Source organism: Elgaria multicarinata, chromosome 7, assembly GCF_023053635.1.
Source record: "Elgaria multicarinata webbii isolate HBS135686 ecotype San Diego chromosome 7, rElgMul1.1.pri, whole genome shotgun sequence".
Taxonomy (NCBI): domain Eukaryota; kingdom Metazoa; phylum Chordata; class Lepidosauria; order Squamata; family Anguidae; genus Elgaria; species Elgaria multicarinata.
The window spans coordinates 35624602-35646117 of NC_086177.1; the positions used below are offsets into that span (position 1 = coordinate 35624602).

The 21516-nt window shown below is 39.5% G+C and overlaps 1 protein-coding gene across 3 annotated transcripts in view; it reads left to right on the plus strand.

The window, feature by feature from the left end:
• Window positions 1-21244, plus strand: part of NUP153 (nucleoporin 153) — a 51677-nt gene extending 30433 nt beyond the window's left edge. For 2 of the 3 annotated variants that reach the window (XM_063130383.1, XM_063130385.1), the window contains exons 13-22: window positions 895-987; window positions 1236-1326; window positions 1781-1885; window positions 4715-5338; window positions 9447-9641; window positions 10622-11482; window positions 16964-17344; window positions 18221-18499; window positions 19546-19702; window positions 20158-21244. In XM_063130383.1, coding sequence (XP_062986453.1) covers window positions 895-987; window positions 1236-1326; window positions 1781-1885; window positions 4715-5338; window positions 9447-9641; window positions 10622-11482; window positions 16964-17344; window positions 18221-18499; window positions 19546-19702; window positions 20158-20245 — 2874 coding nt within the window. In that variant the 3' untranslated portion in view covers window positions 20246-21244. The remainder of the gene's footprint in view (window positions 1-894; window positions 988-1235; window positions 1327-1780; window positions 1886-4714; window positions 5339-9446; window positions 9642-10621; window positions 11483-16963; window positions 17345-18220; window positions 18500-19545; window positions 19703-20157) is intronic. The other variant, XM_063130384.1, reaches the window with a different exon arrangement.
• Window positions 21245-21516: the final 272 nt, after the last annotated feature.

Sequence of the window (21516 nt, forward strand, 5' to 3'; positions counted from 1 at the left end):
TAATAATAATAATAATATATTGATTTAGGCCATGGCTAGACCAGGCTTGTATCTCGGGATTGTCCTGGGATCATCCCTGTGCATCCAAATGACACACAGGGGATCCCGGTAGCAGGCAGAGACGACCCCTCCATTTGCCTGGGATAATCCTTAGGTCTAGCTACAGCCATAGTTGAGACAAAGTTGTAACTGGATTCATTTATTTTTGTGTGCGTGCTACACAGATACTTTTTAGGGGGAAGGCATTGTTATTCAGTGAAACAGTTTGTAAGAAGTTACATTGTACACTGCAAACTTCATATACAAACTTCATATACACACAGGTTACAATCCTATACTCACTTACCTGGAATTAAACTCCATCTATGGGATTGTGCAGTAAACGTTTTTCAATGGCTGTAAATTAATGTACTTGTGTGAGTTATATTAATCTCTACAAAGCTTTGTGGGTAATGAGACTGATTTTTTTGTTAATTTTGAAAAGCTGGAAGTGGTGGAAAAAAATTCAGCACAGTTTTTCTTTGGCAGACACAAAAGCTCTGAAACAGAGTAGGTATTGATGACATCACCTGTCCTACTGCTTCATACATTAACATATGAGGTTTGACTCTGCTTATAAACAAAGGCCTGGGACATAACATCTTGTACCATCTCACAAAGTGCTTTTTGAAACCCTTCAGTTGCAAAAATAACTTGCCTTGTATCATATAGGGCTACAACTGCAGCTTGAGAAACAGTGCATGGGTCTGCAGAATGAATTATGCAGGTTTTTTTTAATCCATGCTAAATTCTCCTTCCAAATTTGAATGAATTTGTGTCTTAAATTGTTAGCCAGTGACTAGCAATTCTCTTCAATCAATCTATTTTTTAAAAAATTATTCTTCTAAAAATCAGGTGCAACCAGCCAGTAATGCTAGCAGTCCTGTGTTCAGATTTTCATCTCCAATTGTAAAATCCACTGAAGCGGAAGTGCTGCCACCAGTGTCTGTAAGTAATAATGCATATAGAAGCTTGTAATAAAGGAGAAGTTGGGAATGATGGAAGAGTTAATAGCATATATAATATTCATCTTGTGCACTGCCCCGAGAGCTTCGTCTGATGGGCAGTATAAAAATGTAATAAATTAAATTTTAAAAAATCTTGGAAATTTAATATTAAGCAAAAATCTGAATTTCACATTTATGTGTGTGCAAGCCAGACTTGTCCTTTTGACATTTATTTTTTCTGTCTATCAGGTTGGTGGCTTTAAATTTAGCATTCCTGTTGCAAAATCATCTGATCCTTCAGGATCCAAGAGTACTCCAGTATTGCCTCTGATTAATGCAGGTAATTAAATTGTGCATTTAATGTAAACTTTTTTGTCCTGGCAATAAGAATTGGGTGAAGGAAACTAGTTAAGATTCCTACTTCAGAAAGTAATGGAACTGCTGTCTATAAATCATGGGCTTTGGTTAAAAAGTAATCCAATCAAAGTGACTTCAAAAGTGAACATATCCCAGCTCTCAGTTGTGAATAAAAGTCCTTTTGGCTTAAAACCAGTTTTGGTAGAATCTCATTCAAGCATCTCTATCTCATGATCTTTCAGTGAATGAAAATATTTGGTTTCTAAGGACAGTAGAACGAGTGGTTCTAAAGTAGTTCATCCAGAAAGTTACTTCATGAAAGACTTTAAAAGAGATCGGACGTGTATACAAGTGATATGTTCACAGAGATGTCCCCTCAAGTACATTTGCTCCAGTCCATAAAGCCACACAAATGTTTCTTTTTTTCACATCTATAGCTGTCAACAGCATCAACAATAAGAGAGAAAATGAGTATGATGGTCCTTTTAAGCCAGCAAAAGTCCTGAAAGAAGGAAGTGTACTGGATATTTTAAAGAGTCCTGGTGAGTCAGTTGATGAGGTTTTAATTAGAGTTACATGATAACTAATAAGCAGTGTTTTATTTATATAGCATTTTAAGTAAATTATATTGACTATAACTTGAATGGAGAGGCTGCAAGTTTGCATATTTGATGTTGAATGTTTACGAAGCAGTCTAGAGCTGTAACAGGAGATGTTTTAAAAAAAGTCTTTAGTGATTCATGCTTATGCTACATCACAGAGGTATGAATAGTTCAAGGTTCCCCTATTACCTTTCCTGAGCAATGCTGGTCAAGAAAGGCTCATGGAATATCTGTACCTAAGACTCTTCCCCAGTACAAAAAATTAGCAGGGCTTCATGGTCTGTCTTTGTAAATTATTGCAGTGTAGGGAATTTGACAAATAGTTCTTAATACATGTTCTCATGCCTTATTTTTAAACATCTATCTTACCAGCTAGTAGTTAGCTCAGATACAGCTAAAACCTTCTGTATCCCCATTTTAGCTATCCTGTTATGGGTATCTGCTACATAAGATTTAGCACAAGGCGATTACAATCAGAATTGTGTAATATTGTACATCTGTTGGATGCAGAATCTGATTTGTCTGTCTTTCTCTATTTATAGTTAAGTTTTCAGACTGGATGCCTATGGAGAAATGTTTGAAAATGCCTGGACATATAGATCTGGTTTGGATGATCAAACCATTGTTAACAAAACAAGAGTTTGTGAGCATGCAGGAGCGAACACATTGGCTTCTGACCATTTGCCCATCTCCACATTCCTGGTTTGTTTGCCGTGACATCCTAACCCGGAATTCTGGTTGTTGAGGGAGAAGCAACTATCAGTTTTAATCCATGGTTTGTTGTTGGAGTAAAACTGGGTTGTTTCTGCCTTAACAACCCAGAGTTCCAGGCTCAGGCATCGTGGTGAATAACTCAGGAATACTGTGGCAAAGTGGAAGTGGGCAAGCAGTCAGGAGCCAGGACACTCACTTGCTCCTGACCGTTCACAAACAAACTGTGGGTTGTTTAATCGTCTGAACCAGGTCACTATCTATTGACAACTCAGAAATCAATGTGAATGTTGACCAGTAGCTTTTGAGGTTTGGAGTGCAGCTTCTAAGTCCTGCATAAATCTATGTATACCCTTAGCACCTGCTGGCTCATACTACTTTCCTATTTTTGCCACTTCAGTCTTTGTCACAATGTATATAATTTTATATGAACTTAAATATTGCTGGCTGGATCCATTAATTTTGTGTATTATATAAACTACTTAAAACTGATACGAACACTGTTAAAATAGTTTTAGAAATTGTAGTATATGAGTTTCTCCTAGTTCAGCATGTAGATTCTATATTGATACAAAATAATTAAAATTCCAGAAGAACAAAGGGACAAAATCACATAAACAACATTCTGTATACAAACAAAATCTAAAATGACTGCCCAGAAGGTGAAAAGACCACAACAGCACTAAAAGCAAACATAAATACTACATTAATATCAGTCCCTATGTTCTAACATTGATATGTTTATGCTTATTGTCCCATTTAGTATGAAAGGATCCCACTTTAGAATGAAACTTTAACAAATGTATTAATTGCCTATGGATTGCCCACTCTACTAGGAACAATGCCTATAATCTTAACCATAATCATCATAATATTGTTTTTTAAAGCATTCAACCAAAGAAGGGTATTTATGAGTTCTTCAGTTTTTAACAATAAGTATCCTGGCTTTTTGTCTGCATTGTCAGTTAGGTCCTTATTAGGCCATTTCAGCAGAGCCCTAGACTGGTATTTAAGGCTTCCTAAATTGCACATTCAACTGCTTCCCAAAACTAGTTAAGGGTGTAATGCTATGCTTGTTTAGACAGAAAAAGTCCTACACCTAGTGACTGGGGAATGCTGGAAGTTGTAGGACTTTTTTCTGTTTAAACATGCATAAGATTGTTTGCTAATTCTCAAAAACGTTTCCACTACATATGCATACAATTGGCTAATGTAGCTTTACATTTCCAATACTTACCTTGTTAATATTTTAAACTTCCTTAATCTGGGCTACTGCTTAATATGAACAATGGGTAGGATCCAACTGTGCTAGCACTAATTATGTTGCACTCGCGTAAAGCAATGCTTGTGCAACATACCTAGAGGGCATTGCTACGACAATGAGCATTTGCCACTGGCAAATCACTGCTGTTTCCCATTGCTGTATCAAGTGCTAGTTATGTTAGTGTGAGTGCTGGGGCATGGTCAATTCATAATGTCAATTTGTAAAGTGTCAATTTATAAAAATGTCAGAATATCAATTTATAAAAATTCTCTTTAATCGCCACATTGAGGGAGATCCTTGTCTTGAACTTACAAATATATTTCCAGCTTTCTTTAGTAATAGGGAATTTTGAATCAGTTTCCATAGTCAACAATTTAAATACTACAAAATCGTTGACTTGTATAAGTGAGGCTGTAGTTGAAATTTCAGGATCTAAGAGAGCTCTGTACCTTTTCCAAGTTTTATGACGTTCATCGATACGGTGTTCTTCAGATGTTTAACTGTGATCCACTCTTTTCCGGACCAGAGCATCCATTACATTAAGGGATATTCCAAGCCACATTGTTCAAAAATTCTGCTCCAAGAGAAAGTAGCTGTCAAACAGATGCATGAGAATATTAGGAATAGGTATTGAATAGTATTAGGGAGCACTATTAGTTTGTAACTAAGCTGTTGCGCTGCTTTTAAGCCAATCCATAGGGGTTGACCTTCCCAAATACACTTGCTAATTTTAATTATACTTTAAGAAAATATTTGCTCAGAACTCAGGCTTTTTTTCCTGTTCTTTTTCCTAGGCTTTGGTACTCCACCAATGCACTCTTCAGCAGCCACTCCACCTGTTATACCAAGCACAGTAGTTTATACAAGACCTGCAATAAGTAGTTTCTCTGGGGCTGTTTCAGGACTTGGAGATACTGTAAAACAAGTGTCAGCCTATTGGCAGTGTGATACATGTCTCATACAAAACAAGCTCGCAGATAACAAATGCATAGCCTGTCAAGCTGCTAAAGTGCCAACATCAGATGGTACTAAGCAAGCTGGCACTTTGACTCAGAACATCACCGTCAAATCAGCTGTTTCTACAACTGGGACACAGGGCTTTGGAGACAAGTTTAAGGCAGCAGCTGGAACTTGGGACTGTGATACTTGTTTGGTCCAGAACAAACCAGAAGCGACAAAATGTGTGGCCTGTGAAACACCAAAACCTGGAACAGGAGTAAAACAAGCTCTCGTGTTGCCTTTTGTCACAGACAATGCAACAGCAGTGTCTTCCTCTTCTAGCTCTGCTGATGTTACAGTCACTTTGGGATTTGGAGACAAATTCAAAAAGCCGAAAGGTGCTTGGGAATGTTCTGTGTGCTTAGTGTCAAACAAGGCAGAGACCAGCAGATGTGTGGCCTGTCAGTCAGACAAAGCAGGTGAGTTTGGAGCATTTGAAAATAAATTTAGGGGGGAAAACAGTCTCTAGTTACAATCCTAAACACACTTACTAGGGAGTAAGCCCCATTGCACTTATTGGTGCTTACTTCTGAGTAAACGTGTATAAGATTGTACTGTTAAGCATTTTATCTAGAAATGGAAATAAAGCATAAGGCATCGTGTTTTCATGTTTGGGCAATGACGAATTTGATAGTCTTGCCCTGTAGTAATGCCTGCTATTGGTCGAAAGGAAAGAGGACAGGTACTGAAAAGGACATATATTATTCAGTGTTCGTTTCTGTGTTTCTGTGGTACATTGTTATGCTACATTCATCCTTGTGTCTTCTAGATATTAAGCTGTAGCAGATGGAGATAATAAGAATTAATACTTCCAGATCTGAAATTCTGTTTTTATTCAACAAACTAGACAGTCTCTCATGAAGCCTTGTTTCACTTTGATTATATTTGATCTCTTAGAACTACAGGTTGAAAGACAAGGGGACTACCTTGGATTATCTTCCCTAACTAGTTTTTTTTCAACAGTATAACAACATGCATTATTAGATTGTGGATTGTGTCTTTAAAATGGCAAGAAAATATGACAGATCAGTAATTTCCTCTCCGTTATTCTTGAAATAAATAGAATTTGACAGCTATCTGTAACTATTTCAAATTAGTTTCCCCAAACAATTAAAATACATGAAGTTTTCACCAATACAGTAATCATTATAATACAGATTTTCAAGGAAATAGTTCTTGGATATTGTGTTATTTCTGCAAGAAATGGAGTTCTAGTAGTTCCAAAATATTCCTTAGTCAGTTTAAAAATGTTGTTCTCTTTCATGCTGACCTAGGATTCCTTATGAAAATGTTGAAAAAATATCAGCCTGTTAGTCTGTAATCAATTTTCCCATTAAAAATGTGGGCCTGTTCAGACAACAAGCTAAGCCATGGTTAACCCTTTTGCAGCAAATGGTTAGTGAGTATGTTTAAAGCGTGGTTATGTAGCCACCGTAGTTAGGAATGGTTCACACGACGTGCTTAACCATCATAGGTTAGTGTGTTGTCTGAACAGGGTCTCTGCGTGTGTACATATCCATAGACACAAACACACACATGTATATATGTGGGTCAGCGTTTTCCAACCTCATGCCTTCCAGTTGTGTTGGACTGCATCACTCCCATCAGCCCCAGCCGGCATGGCCAGTGGTCAAAGATGATGGGAGGGCATCAGATTGGGGAAGGCTCATATAGAGTATTATACAATGATGCCCTTGTGCTAGCAGGAATGACAGCTAGCATAACGACAGGCTAGTGCTTTATAGCACAACCCTAAAAACTAGCCCAGACTACCACTTCCAGATCTGGACACGGAAGCGGACTTTCTTCCGTGAGCTGCACTAACTTGTTCCATTCTGGAAGTGCCAGTTTGGGTTAGCTTCCAGTTTCAACTTCTTGTTGAGCTTGTAGTTATTCCTACTAGTGCAAGGGCAATGCTGAATACTGCTTATTGATACACACATACATATAAACACACACACACGTTTTATTGCTAGGGCACAAATTGGAAGCTTTTCTGTTCTGCCAAAGACCAGCTATTAGTTACAGTTTGGATCATTTTACTTCTACCGAAGATAAGAACATAAGAGCCATGCTGGATCAAACCAAGGGTCCATCTAGTCCAGCACTCTGTTCACACAGAGGCCAACCAGCTGCTGACAAAGGACCCACAAGCAGGACATGGTGCAACAGCACCCTTCTACCCATGTTCCTCAGCAACTAATGTATACAGGCTTACTACCTCTGATACTGGAGGTTGCTTTTAGCCATCAGGACTTCGTAGTCATTGATAGCCTGTTCCTCCAGGAATTCATCTAACTGCCTTTTTAAAGCCATCCAAATTGGTGGCCATCACTCCATCTTGTGGTAGTGAGTTCCATAGTTTATCTATGCGCTGAGTGAAGAAGTACTTCCTTTTATCTGTCAATAAAAGATTAGTGAGACAAGATTTACCTTTGCGGAAGCCATGTTGATTCTTTTTCAGAAGAACTTGTCCTTCTATATGCTTGCTAATTTTGTCTTTAATAATGCTTTCAACCAATTTACCTGGAACAGACATTAAACTAAAAGGCCTGAAATTTCCCGGATCCCCTCTGGATCCCTTTTTAAAAATTGGTGTTACATTTCTGGTACAGAGGCTGAGCTTAGGGATATGTTGCATATTTTGTTTAGAAGATCAGCAATTTCATATTTGAGTTCTTTGAGAACTCCAGAATGGATTTCATCTGGGCCTGGTGATTAATTTGCTTTTAATTTGTCAATAAGGTTGAGAACTTCATCTTTTGTCACCACTATTTGCATCAGTTCCTCAGACTCCCTTACTGAAAACATCAGTTCAGGCACAGGTTTCACTCCTATATCTCTTGTAGTGAACACTGAGGTGAAGAATTTATTCAGCTTCTCTGCAATCTCCCTTGACATCCAGCAGTCCAACTGCTTCCCTAGCTGGTTTCCTGCTTCTGATATACTTAAAGAATTCTTTATTGTTCGTCTTGACATTGTTAGCAACATGTTCTTCAAAATGCTTTTTCACATCTCTTATTGTCCGCTTCCATTGCTTTTGTGCAATCTTATGCTTCCTTTTATTTTGCTCTCTTGGGTAAGACTTCCATTTTCTGAAGGAAGCCCTCTTTTCTATAATAGCTTCCTTGACACTGCTAGTTAACCATGCCAGTGAGCTCCTGGACTTGGTGCCACCTTTCCTTACCTATGGTATACATTTTAGATGAGCCTCTGTTATTGTGGTTTTTGAAGGGATGTAACCCTCTTGACTCCACCCTCCAATTTTCTTTTCACCAGTTCCCCCATTGAAGAAAAGTTTCCTCTTTTGAAGTCAAATGTGACTGTGTTGGACTTCCTGGGCAGTTTCCCACTTAAATATAAATTTAGTCTGATAGCGCTGTGGTCACTCTTAACAAATGGTTCAACAACATTTACAATCTCATATTAGGTCCTGGGCGATGCCACTTAGGATTAAGTCCAGGGTTGCCTCCTCTCTGGTCTTTTCCATGACCCACTGTTCTAGAGTACAGTCATTTAGGGCATTTTGCAGATTTAACCTCCTTGTCATTTATCCAGTCAATGTGGGGGTAATTGAAGTCATTATTACAACACTTCCTCATTTGGAGGCCTCCCTGATTTCATTTTCCATCTCAAGGTAACGCTAAGCATTCTGGTCTGGGGGACAATTGCAGGATCCTAGCACTAAATTAGTTTTGGCACCCACAGTGCCTCTGTGGAAGAGTCTGACCCATTTAGGTGTTCTAGTCTATTCAACACTATGCCCTCTTTGACATACAAAGCAACACCTCCCCCAGTACGCCCTTCCCTGTCCTTCCTGTAGAGTTTATATCCAAAGATGTCTGTTTCCCACCGGTTCTCTCTGCTCCACCAGGTTTCGCTAATGCCCACTATTTCTAGGTTCTCCTTTCAGACCAAGCACTCCAATTCTCCCATTTTGGCTCAGAGGCTTCTTGGAGGACTCCTTGCTTTAACACTCAAAAGGCATTGTGCAGCAATTCTGTATTTTCCTCCTTTACATTTTTTTTTAATAGGAAGAAAAAAGACTGTAGTAGTGTTGGGAAAACATGGGAGGATTACAAGTCAAAGACAATGTCAGCTGGACCATCCGTAAAATTCTGGGAATGAAGCAGGGCAATTGCATGATACAAGTCTCATCTGAAAATACCCTAAGTTTCTCTTGCAAGTTTCAAATGGGTTTTGTCACTTGCATTTTTGGTTTAGATAGCAAAACTGTTCAAATCCAGATAGGCTGCATTTCAGAGTCCCTAGAGCAGCCTCCTGCAATCTGGTGTCATCCAGATGTATCCCTTCATGCCCAAGCCAGCATGACCATTGGCTAGCTATAAAATTGTCAGTATAAAAAAACCTGGCAATTAGTTAAGTAGTTTTTATTCAGAATGGTGCATTTACCAGTTGTGTTTTCATCCTCTGAAGCAGCTTTTAAACTTGTTTACGTAGAATGGTAATTAATTGAAATGTGCCTTTTGCTTATGGTTACCTTATACCATTTTGTTTTTAACCTAGGAGGTTCAGTGCCTGTAGTGAGTAGCAGTGCATCCTCTTTACCTGCTCTTTCTGGAAGATTTCTGGGCTTAGACAAATTCAAGAAACCAGAGGGAAGCTGGGACTGTGAAACTTGCTTAGTACAAAACAAAGCAGATGCTTCCAAGTGTGTAGCTTGTGAGACTGCAAAGCCAGGCAGCAAAACTGAAATCAAAGGTATGCTTAAAAAGTATAGACTAAATTATATATATAATGTATATGCATGCATGTATTTTGCTCCTGCTTTCCCATCACACCACAATCTTATATCCTACTCCAGAAGAAGAGGAAAGGCATAGCAAATAGAAAATGTTTCTGCCTTTACCCTCCTTTTACACCCATCTATCTATCTATTTTGTCCATCTATATTGCATTGCTTTCAATGGAATGTGCCCTTGGACAGCATTCAAATGCACATCCCACTGTAGATATAAGGTGCACATTGAGATGGATATCTGAATGCACATTTCAAGAAAGCAACGCAGCGTAGGCCACATTTGGCATGGATGTGCATCCTGCTTACCCTATGATCCCTTTAACTATGAGGGAACTTCCCCCTTTACATTTTAAGGATCCTTTGGGTTTGGAGTATACTCTTCTTCAAAGACCAGTTGCCCTTTTTCCCCAGTCCTTGAAACTGCAGGGATGGGAGTTTCCCTTTCATTTTGCAGAGGGGGAGAGAGGAGGGGAATGGGGCTTAGAGAAGATGTACCTGAAGAAGAACATTCTCTGAACTTCAGGACTAAAGCTGAAGGCAAGCAAGTTTCCTGCTGTCTTCAAACCAGATCTCCCAATACCCACTGATAAGGATTCATGCCTACATGATGCTTCCCCCTCCATTTCTCGTAAGCGAAGACTTTTTCTCCCCTGTACAAGTGAAAGAAGGAATCACTCCATTCACTTGCACACAGGGAAAATAGCTTGGCGATTGCCTCAGCCTGGCTTTGTGGGTGCATTGATGCCCGTGGACACTGTGTTGGGAGCCCCTGCCTATCCTTGTGTCCTCCAAATGTGTTAGACTACAACTCCCATTATCGTTAGGATAATAAGAGTTGTAGTCCAACACATCTGGGGAATAGGGCAGCTTGGGGAAGGCTGCTCTATACAAAGGCTTCAATTACGTTTGTAACAGACATGGTATTATATTTTAATTTCAGGTTTTGGTACTACTGCTGCTGCTTCAGCCCCAACTGCTCCTTCATTTAAATTTGGTATTCAGTCATCACCAACAGAATCATCTTCGACATTGGGAACTGCAGGAAAAAACTTCAAATTTGGAGAACAAGCAGGATTCAAATTTGGTATTACATCAGAACTGGGATCATCAACAAATACTTTGACAGGAGGTTTTAATTTCTCTAAAACTGAGGGTTCCAAACTGGGAAGCTTTCCTTCAGAGTCTAAATCTGAGGACAGTGTGAAAGATGGAAAGAATAACAGCACTTTCAACTTTGGACTTCCCTCTGGGGCTAGCAATACATCTACTGCATCATTTCAATTTGGAATAGCTAATCTTGGACAGCAAGAGAAGAAAGAAGGAATTAACAAGCCTGCTGTGGGAGGTTTTACTTTTGGTAGTGGCTCCACAGCTTCTACAGCTGCATCTGAGAGTAAAACTGGAATAAGTTTCAAATTTGGAAATGCAGAGGAAAAGGAAGCTGCAGTAAGTCCATTTTCCTCTAAGAAAACAGAGGGGGGGAAAGTTGAAATTCCTTCAACAAAAAGTGGGTTCGCTTTTGGAAATGTGGAATCTATGACTGTTCCGCAGCTTGTTTTGGGAAGGACAGATGAAAAGCAGGAGTCTGATGCCCCTTCTAACCCATTGGTATTTGGAAAGAAAACAGAGAATGAAGAGACAAAGGCACAACCCATGTTTTCATTTGGGAAGGCAGAACAAACCAAAGATGATGGCACAGTAAAAAATGCATTTAGTTTCAACCTGGTGAAACCAGCGGAGAAAGAAGCTGAACAACAAACAAAGCCAACTTTTTCATTTGGGGCACAAGCAAATACTGCAGGTAGGTGCAAACGTTCCTTGCATATTTAGGTTTTAGCGTCTTGCTATGCTCTCCCATGATACTGTAAAATTAAATTGGCAGGTGATTTAAGAGACTTTTGCAAGGAAGCCTTGAGAGTATTGATATATGCTTCTAAAATAATCTCTTTTCCTTTGGTGTTTGAAAGGTTGCTAAAGAGTCACCATTTGCTGAACGACTGTTTTCAGTAAAGTACTTTTTGGATGCCACTATGTCCAAGATAGGAAACTAGCCGTACATAGAAGTTGCACAGCTCATGTGGTCTCTAAGATTACTGTTGGTTGTGTGGACTAGCAGTGTTGGCTCAGGCAACCTGCCTTTAGATATTCTAGGGATCTGATGCTTTGAAACAGCTTGTTTGATTTTTAAATTGGAAACCTAATTTTAGATAAGAATTCTGACAGTAATCCAACCTTGTATTCAAGAATTTCATGCGGTTGAATGAGCTGGCTGGCAGAGGAAAGACATAGGCCTTAGCTAGACCGGGCGAAATCCCGGGGTGATACCCGGGATCGTCCCTGTGTGTCCACATGACGCACAGGGGATCCCAGGATCAGGGAGGAATGATCCCTCCCTTGCCCCAGGATCTCGCCCTCCCCTTTGGCCCCGGTTTTTCCGTGGTCCCGGGCTGAGCATGAGACTGCGGAACATGAGGAGCCGGGAGCTGCGCATCGGGGGTAGGGTGGGGGGAGCGGGGGAAATAAGTTAAATTTAAAAAAACAACTTTCCTTTAGCGCACGAGCGTTCGTGCACTGCTTCCCCTTTAAGAAATAAAAAAATGGCGGGCACAATGCCTCTCCTTCTGAGGTTGTCACACCTCACGTGTAAACAAAGGGATCTCACATTAAACACAACGCAAGATCATCCCTCCTCAGTCGCAGGATAGCAGGTAGGTCTAGCTAAGGCCAGAGTTCTTTCTCTTGTACCCAGCATAAAAACCAAGAGAGCTACCTCTTTCTCCACACCCATCGTAGCAGTGTAGTTCTGTCCCACTTTTGCCAGTCCTCAGCAACCTAGTAAAAATGTTTCAGGATACTTATGTTTGTGGTTTCATGCAGTAAACCAAAATAAGTCATGGATTAAGTTAATCTGAGGAGAATTGGTGCTGTTGGTTTGCTGCAGCCTTCCCCAACCTGGTGTTCCCCAGATGTTAGACTTCAACTCCCATCTAAAGTGAATTTTGCAGATGTGCTTTAGTTATGGAATAGTAGTCATTTCTGATTTTGAATTTTGTAACCTTAAGATGTGATAAATGGCTTGTGTAGATGTAATTAATAGCAAGCTATCAGAAATGGTACGTTCACCATTAGGGTTGGTATGATATTCAGTTGGCTTCCTGTTATGTGCCAAAGCCAAGAGTGCCCTTATGACTTCATAATTGCTAAGTGTGTGTAACAGGAAACCTATTCTAATTTAATGTTATTTATGAATTTCTATACTGCCCTTCAGCATAGATTTCCAGGGTGGTTTACAAATAGAATGATAGAACATAATTGTGTGTGATGTTCCAAGAGTTCCAAATAGCTAATAACTATTCAATCTCATGAGCAATGTTGACACACATTTACATATGCATAAAACAGTTGCCTATAAATAACTGATTACAGTACAGATTAAATTTTTATCAGTTAACTGATTTTTATCATTGGCATAAATCTCTCCCTTTGTCATAGCTTTGCTAAATCAAAGCTTTAAATACTTGAAGGTATTTAATGCTTTGATGAAGTATTGTTTGACCAGTGAGTTGATCAAGTATTTTTTGACTTGTCAAATAGCCAACCTTAGTTAGACAATAGGAAAATTCAAAAAGAAAATGTACTTGGATAATAGAATATGTAAGATGAACAGATTGTGTATAATGTTCTTTATATATGGGTAACTATGAATGAATTATTTCATAGGAGCTGGATTACTTCTTGTTAAAGAATTAGAGTCAGGGAAATTATTACAGAATTTCAAGGTGTTGTAATTATTGTAATATTATTGTTTATTAAAAGGGAAGAGAGATAGCAAGGAACAAGAGAATGAAGACACAAAGTTCAGTACCAGCTTATAATAGATACAAGATGGAAGAGGTAACCAATGTAGAAACTGGACAAGGGTGAAACATGGTCAAAGCAATGTGCAGAACAGATCGAATGAGCGGCAGAATTGAGAATAAAACATTAGAACATTACAATGATTGAGAATGAAAGAATGAAAAGCTATTCCTGTTGTAATGGTAGAAAGAGAAGACTAATTTTAAAGATTAGAATTGAAAATGGCATGATTTAGAGATTAGTTTTGCAGAAAAGGAAATAAACTGAAAAATAATCCTAGATGTAGATGTGAGGGAAAGGTGAATAAGAAGGAAAAGCAATGGGCTTGCTTTTAGATGCTTTTAGTAAGAGGATATCCAGAGAGGCAAGCAGAAATGCTGAGAGAAAAGGTGAAATTGTGAAAAAAGATTTGCAAGTCATTAGGGTAAAAGTGATCATTTAGGAAAAAAGCACGGAGAAGGAAAGCAAGAGGAAGGCTACACGTGGTAAAGATATTAGGCCTATGGCAGGATGCTAAGGGGCACCTAAATATAAAGGAGAGGAAGAAGAGTAAAGATGACTAAGGGAAATAGTGAAAATAGTAAAAAGGTAAGACCATAACCAAACTAAGACAGAACCATGGAAACAGAGGGTAGTATCCAACACAGCCCTTGTGCTAGTGGGAATGATTGCTAGTGCAACAGGAAGCTAATACTAGATAGCTCGATCACCGGAAACTAGCACTTCTAGAGTAGAATATGTCAGTGGATCATGTCAAGCACTAGCTTCCTGTTGTACTAGCGGTTGTTGTGGCACTGACAGACAACCCAGCTGGATATTGCCCAGAGAAGAATAGAATAATCAATGGTGTTAAAAGTAGAGATGAAAGGAGCCCTGTTTTTTTTATTAATAAGGTCCTTCACAGTTATATAGCTCTCTTTGAATATCTTGCATTTCATAGAATAGTAGAGTTGAAAAGGGCCTATAAGGCCATCGAGTCCAACCCCCTGCTCATTGCAGGAATCTACTTTAAAGCATACCTGACAGATGGCTGTCCAGCTGCCTCTCGAATGCCTCTAGAGTGGGAGAGCACACAACCTCCCTAGGAAATTGGTTCCATTGTTGTACTGCTCTAACAGTCAGGATTTTTTTCCTGATGTCCAGCTGGAATCTGGCTTCCTGTATCTTGAGCTCATGATTCCGTGTCCTGTACTCTGGGATGATCGAGAAGAGATCCGGGCCCCGCTCTGTTTGACAACCTTTCAAGTATTTGAAGAGTGCTATCATGTCACCCCTCAGTCTTCTCTTCTCCAGGCTAAACATGCCCAGTTCTTTCAGTCTCTCCTCATAGGGCTTTGTTTCCAGACCCCTGATCATCCTTGTGGCCCTCCTCTGAACACGCTCCAGCTTGTTCTTCTTCATGATCTGTGGCACATGGACTCTGCGCCAGCATGGAGCTTTATTCAGGAACCTTCTGTAGCTGTGGAATTTTTGGCAGGAACCCTGTCCCACCATCCCAGTGCCCATGTCCCTACCGGGTTCCCACCTAGTCCCTCAGTTCTTTTTCAACCGCCATTGAGGCAGCCTCTTAGGGCATCATTTGTAATCCTAGTGCATTTTTTCAATAAAAGTAACAAAGATGGAACTGAAATTTTGAAACTGTCGAAAGCAGAATAAATAGAGGGGAAAGAGATTATGCACACAAAAAAAGCCCATTGAAAAGATTTGAAATGGAAGGAGAAAAATAAGTTCCCTAGGAAATGGGATTATTTATTTACGACATTTCCACCCTACTTTTCAGCCAAACAGCTTCCCAGAGAGGCTTACATACAGTCAATAAAAACAAGACAAGGCCACAAGCTTACAATCTAAAAGACATGACACAAAAGGAAAGAAAGGTGGGACAAAAAGAGGGAAAAAGCAAATTCTGACAATTCTTAAATAGTCATAGTTGTAATGACCAGCCCAATACAGTTCATGGAGAGAAAGAGTGTGATGGAGCTGGTTTTTCAGCAGAAATGATGGAATGGCCCTGCTTCCCATCTTATTTCCCTCTGTTGCAGAGAGTTGAGATGATTTTTTATTTTTAAAAAAACAATGGAAGAGCTGAGAACATGTTTAAAGAAAGAATGTGAAGATAAGGGAAAATTCAAGAAGTGACCTAGAGAAAGAAGAGCTTTAGGAAGACATAAAGAGGAATGGGATCGAGAGTTGTGGTGCAAGTTAAATGTAAAAGCAAGGAAAGATCAGGAGGAGTAAAGGCAATAAGAGGATGAAAGATAAGAGACAAAAAGGGAGGAGAGATATCAGGAAAAGTGCAGGAAGGCAGACAAGAGGCCTGGAAGGAGAGACATTTATCAGCAAAGGCTGAAGGAGGGCAAGAACATTAGTGAAAAGGATAAGAAATATGAGAACAGGAAGATAAATTGGTTTGGGTACCTGTACAATCCTATACGTGTCCTGCCTCTGAAAAATGCCACTAGAATAGAAATTAATTGCATTTATACAGCCCAGTAGCCAAAGATCTCTGGCGCTAGAGCAGCTGAAAGATTCAACCAAGGGTTTTTCAGTTTTGATCATGTCCAGGAACATGGTCACAACTCTGATGAGCCTGCTTTCACATCACACAAAACATGCAGACCTTGTTGCAAAGTGGCTGTAGTCCCATGCCTCAGTGCATCATTGGCCTAGTTCATATATTACAATCTCAGTCAAATAAACCATGGTTTATCAAAATGGATGTGGTCCCTGCTCAGTTCTTTCCCCTCTTCCCTCCTCTACACCTGCTCTTGTGCACCTTAATTCAACACTTCTGGGATTTGTTAAATCAGTTTTCTGTTTATATCTGAACTGAGAAACTGTGGTTTCATATCTGATTAGGAACCAGGATATGAAGTTCCATATCCTGGTTTGTAGTTGGAGATAAAAACACAGTTTTATGTCCTTCAGACATAACAGGATTTATTTATTTATTTTTAACAAATTCTGGCAGTTTTGCATTATGGCATATGGGAGACAAGAGGAAGAAGCATGCGAATACAGCGCCTGTTCTCAGTATAATGAAGCATGGCTCTTGAGACCGATGTCATTCTATCTGAACCAGGCCGTGGTGTCATGCAACTGCATGATGCCATGAGTGGAGAACGTTTGCAGAATTCTTAGCAGAATGTTTTCATAGACCCTTGCGTGTATGTCACTGAAGCCCTTTATCGCTTTGCAGCATCAAAAAACACCTCTGCTTGCCAACCAGTGAGGTATTTGACCCTCACTTCTGTAAAAACGACAGAAATTTGTTATTCCAACATTTGGAAATTGCCCAGTTAAGATCCACAGGTTTGCTCCTGGTTTTCATAGCTACCAAGGAAGGAATATTCCATCCCCATCTATCTTTACTTTGTATCTGCATGTCTCGTTTCTAAACTAATTTAATTGTTTCTGGTTTCAGATCCAGGATTAGCAAAGCCTGCATTCAGTTTCCTGAGCTCTACATCTTCTAACACTGCTGTGCCAAGTGTTTCCGTTGGTGGCGGCAGTGGTGGGATATTCAGCAGCAGCAGCAGCACCACCACCACCGCTTCCTCGAACCCTCCACCAACCTTTTTGTTTGGGCAGGCCAGCAACACTGTGAGCAGCTCTGCTTTTGGTAATCCCTCTGACTCCAGTACATCACAGTCCTTTGGCTTTTCTCAAGAGAGCAAGCCACCAGCAACCACCTCCAGTACCAGCACCCCTGTTCCATTTCTCTTTGGTACAGTAGCCACCACTAACAGCACAGCCAACACGGGCTTCAGTTTTGCAGCACCTTCCACAACAGCAGCTCCGACAGGTATGCTCAGAACTTGGAGAGCTTAGTTTGTAGGTGTGCAGTGAAGACATTCAGCTTTCCAAATACTTACTTTTGGAAAATGCACAGAGAGCTCTGAAATACTAGTAAAATATACAAAGGCTGAATCTACAAACGCTCGGTGGTGTGGCTCTTCTGTTTCAGTAACATATTCAGAGGACTCATGGAAATAAGATAATATTTATACAAGGTTTTTCCAAAGCCCTGGGGGAGGGAGAGAGTGCAACTTTGCTAATGCTACCCATTGTGTTGATGACTGAGCTGATGTTTGATTTCACAGAGCCTTCTCTTAACCACAGTGTTACACCAGCTAAATTCACACCCTCTCTGCTCACCCAAGTCTTTTCTACTCCCTGTTCTTCCCACCACCACCCTTGCCTTCAACTGGCTGTCTCTCCTGATGTCTCCACTACATGCCCCTGGTTTCTACCTCTGCTTGCCTCCACTGTTGTTTCTCATTGCAGAAAGGGAGTGCAGTCTTACAGCAGCTACATGTATGTGCGTTTGTCGTAGACTTTAAAACTTCAGTCAGCTGCCGTTTCCCATCAAGCAGAAGTGTGATGGGAAGCTTCATACCTGTACAGTTTTTAAAACTGTAGGGCGTTTACTAGGATGTGTTCCAATGTACCTGCAGGAGGGGTCACTTCTCACAGTAACCCTTTGCAACAACTACTAATGCAAATACACATTAGTAGGTACAGTTATTGACCATTTCAAGTTTCTCAAGCTTAATTTAAAAAACTGCTGAACGATATCAGTAGAAGCAAAAGCCTACCTCACACTATAAAATTCTCTGAATGGTTAGATGTTTAATTGCCATGCAGTTCCCAAGTTGATTGTGCTCACTTGCTTTTCTAGGTTCCTCCTCTTCATTTGTGTTTGGTTCTGGTTCTTCAACTCCTGCGACTGGTCCGGCATTTGGTGCCAGCCAGACACCGACATTTGGTCAAAGCCAAGGATCCAGCCAGCCCCCAGCTCCAAGCTTTGGATCACTCTCCTCATCTTCATTATTTCCTGCTGGCTCTCAGGCTGGGCCTCCAGCTTTTGGGTCTGTGTCAAGCAGTACGCAGCCTCCTGTCTTTGGGCAGCAAGCCAGCCAACAGCCTGGCTTTGGCTCAGGTACAGCTCCTAATTCTGGTAAGTGCAAATTGTAGCCTGGTGTGTTCCTACGGAAAAACTATGATTAGTTTGTTCTCCCCTCCCCCCCCCCCCGCCCCATCCACTTCATATTAAACTTTCAGTAGTATCATAAGTGCCTCCTGAAATAAAAAATTGCATACGAAATTCTGGTTACAAGTAAATGTTGTTTTATAGTATCTAATAGTCTAATGGGATTAAAATAATCTCAGAAATAAAAACTAATTTACAGTTACACTTCAAATGATGTGAGTTGGCTTCTACCATGAATATACCTTCTATGAAAAGTCAGGTCATAATGCTGAAACATCAATACACTTAATACAAATGATTTCTTAGTTTGAGAATCCCTTTTATGCAGAGGCGCTAACCAAGTGTACAGTTGACATAGAATTTATAAACAATAAAATCTTCCTGTTACTCTGTTTAGAAGTTTTTGCTTTAAAGGCAATTTGGCAGTCTTGATCAAATAAAACCACAATGGGATAGTGAACATGGGGTGTGCAACATTTATGTAGAGATAGAGAGACCTTAACTGTTAAAAAAACACCACTCTGATTTGATTCAGAAAATCTACTTTAAAAGTTTTTTCAAAGTTTACTATTTTCTGAAGATGTATGGCTTTATGCTTTGTGACCTATTTCAACTAAAATCTCATCCAACAAGCATGGATATAAGCTGTGTGATGCATTGTATAGCAAACTTTAGAGTTAGCTAGATTCCAGAAAGCTAATATAGATGTGCCTGTGGACTTGGACATACCCCGTGTGTGTGTGTGTGTGTGTGTGTGTTTTACTTTTTTCATATCAGAAACTACTTATGAACTCCTTTAGTTATCGAAAAAGGTTTTGCCATATGGCATTGGGAGCTCTTGCTGAAGAAATATGTAGTCTTGACCTGATCGGGTTTTGTCTAAAAGACGGGGTTGTTGCTGTTAATAGTTTTGGAATCATTGTGGTATTCATCTATAAGTACTTGCATGATAATCCCCTGTAATCAGCAATCCAGAGGTTCTTGAGAGATTAAGGTTCTTGTTATTCTTTTAGGTACAGTGTTCCAGTTTGGAAGTAGTACTGCTAATTTCAATTTTACAGGCAACAGCCCAGGAGTATTTACCTTTGGTGCAGCTCCTGGTGCAACTCCAGCACAGCCTGCAGGCTCTTCGGGGTTTTCATTCACCCAGCCTTCATCATTTAACCTGGGGTAAGAAGGGGGTTAAGAACTTTCAGTAGATTATCACATTATCCTTGTTTTTGGAGGCATGTAATCCCATGCAGAGCTTCCATGCACATGTTGTAAATTTGTAATTTGTATTAAGTGAATGTATAAATGCACTGTAAATTTAAATCATTATTGTTGTTGCTATTAGAAATGTGTTAAGATTTATTTTATGCACAGAACAATGAATATTTGAAGTTGATGGCCTTAAGCCTTTCAGCTCTATCGTGTGCATGCTAAAGCAGAAATTCAGATTGAGACTCCCTTAACTGGAAGGCATAATCTCTGGAAAATGACGTCCTAAATAAAAGATCTGAGGGAAACTCTCACCAATGACATTTTTAAAATGGTGTTTTGTTTTTGATATTTGTTCCACAATATTAAGAGGTTTGAGACATATTCTGAGTTCCTTATTTTTTATTTTCTTTCCCCCCCTAAAGCAGGAATAACGGGAAAAATATATTCTCCGCATCTGGATCATCAGTGTCTGGTCGGAAGATAAAGACGGCTGTTAGACGTAGAAAATAAAATATTAATGATTGTTACAGACAGCAACGCTCTTACCACAGCTGGTTGCCCTGCATTGTTCAATTTCTGAATTGTACCTCATGCTGGGTTTAGCTGAAGCCAGGTCTGCCTAAACTCTGCTTGCTTTTTTCCTCCCCGTTTAGTTTTTTTTAAAATAATTACATTTGGTGGCAGGGAGGTTCTTGAGAGCAAAACTACTTAGAATCCAGCAGTTTTTTCTTCACTGACTTGGCATGGTCTGGCTATAGATATAAATATAGCCTGCACAGCGAATGGCTTCGTATAATACCTCTGTTTGCACCACTTTGTACTCTCATCTGCGTTTACTGACACCTCGAAATTGTAATTATATCAGAGAAGGGGAGCCTGTATAGAGTAGAGAATGTGGATAACGAATGATTTCTTTACGGAGTTTGTGCTGATGTACGTGTGAAGTGAGCGAGTTGCGTGTATTGTGCACTAAAAATTTCTGATAGAGGAAGAATGATCCATGCTAAGGACTAGTTAGATTGGTAGTACTTCATTCAATAATTAGATGCTCTTTCTATTTTCATTCTTACAGCTCCTTATCACCTGTCTCGCCTTTTCGTTATTTTATTATGAAACAATGTAAATACAATTCTGTTTCTCTATGTACTTTGGCATAACAAATCTGTGAACTTGAAATTTTAATTTTGTGTGTTACAGCAAATTTTTGTTTAGTATTGTCTCAGATTTTATTATGTAAATCTCATTATTCAAAGTTGCCTAAATCCATTAAAAAACCTTTAAAATTGGGAATTCTTAAAGTGAGTTTATTGGCTTTTCTGATCCATTTTTGTTTGGACCAAAAACCAGTATTGTACAAAGTGTTAAGTATATATTTTTATATTTACGAAAATGGACTCTGGTGACTTTGGATAATAAGGAAAAGTTTAATATTAAAGCCATGTTTATTACAGTATAATTAACATGTTAAACCATGGGATAAATGCCATCAATAAAAAAATATGAAATACATTTGTGTGAACTTTAATGCAGGCATGTCTCTTACCTCAGTGCATCTTTATTTAACCAACCCCAAGCAATGTAAATTAAATGTATTTTTTACCCTGTTGAAATAAGAGGGTTCTTGACTCTTCAAGTAATAGGGCTGAACACAATTGCCTGGAGCATTTGGCTGCACTTCAACTTGAAATCCTAAATGTCTATTAAATTCATATAAACAAGGGACAGGTATATATTGGTTAAAATTAATTGTTACTGCCAAGAACTCAGCAGCAATGAAAAAG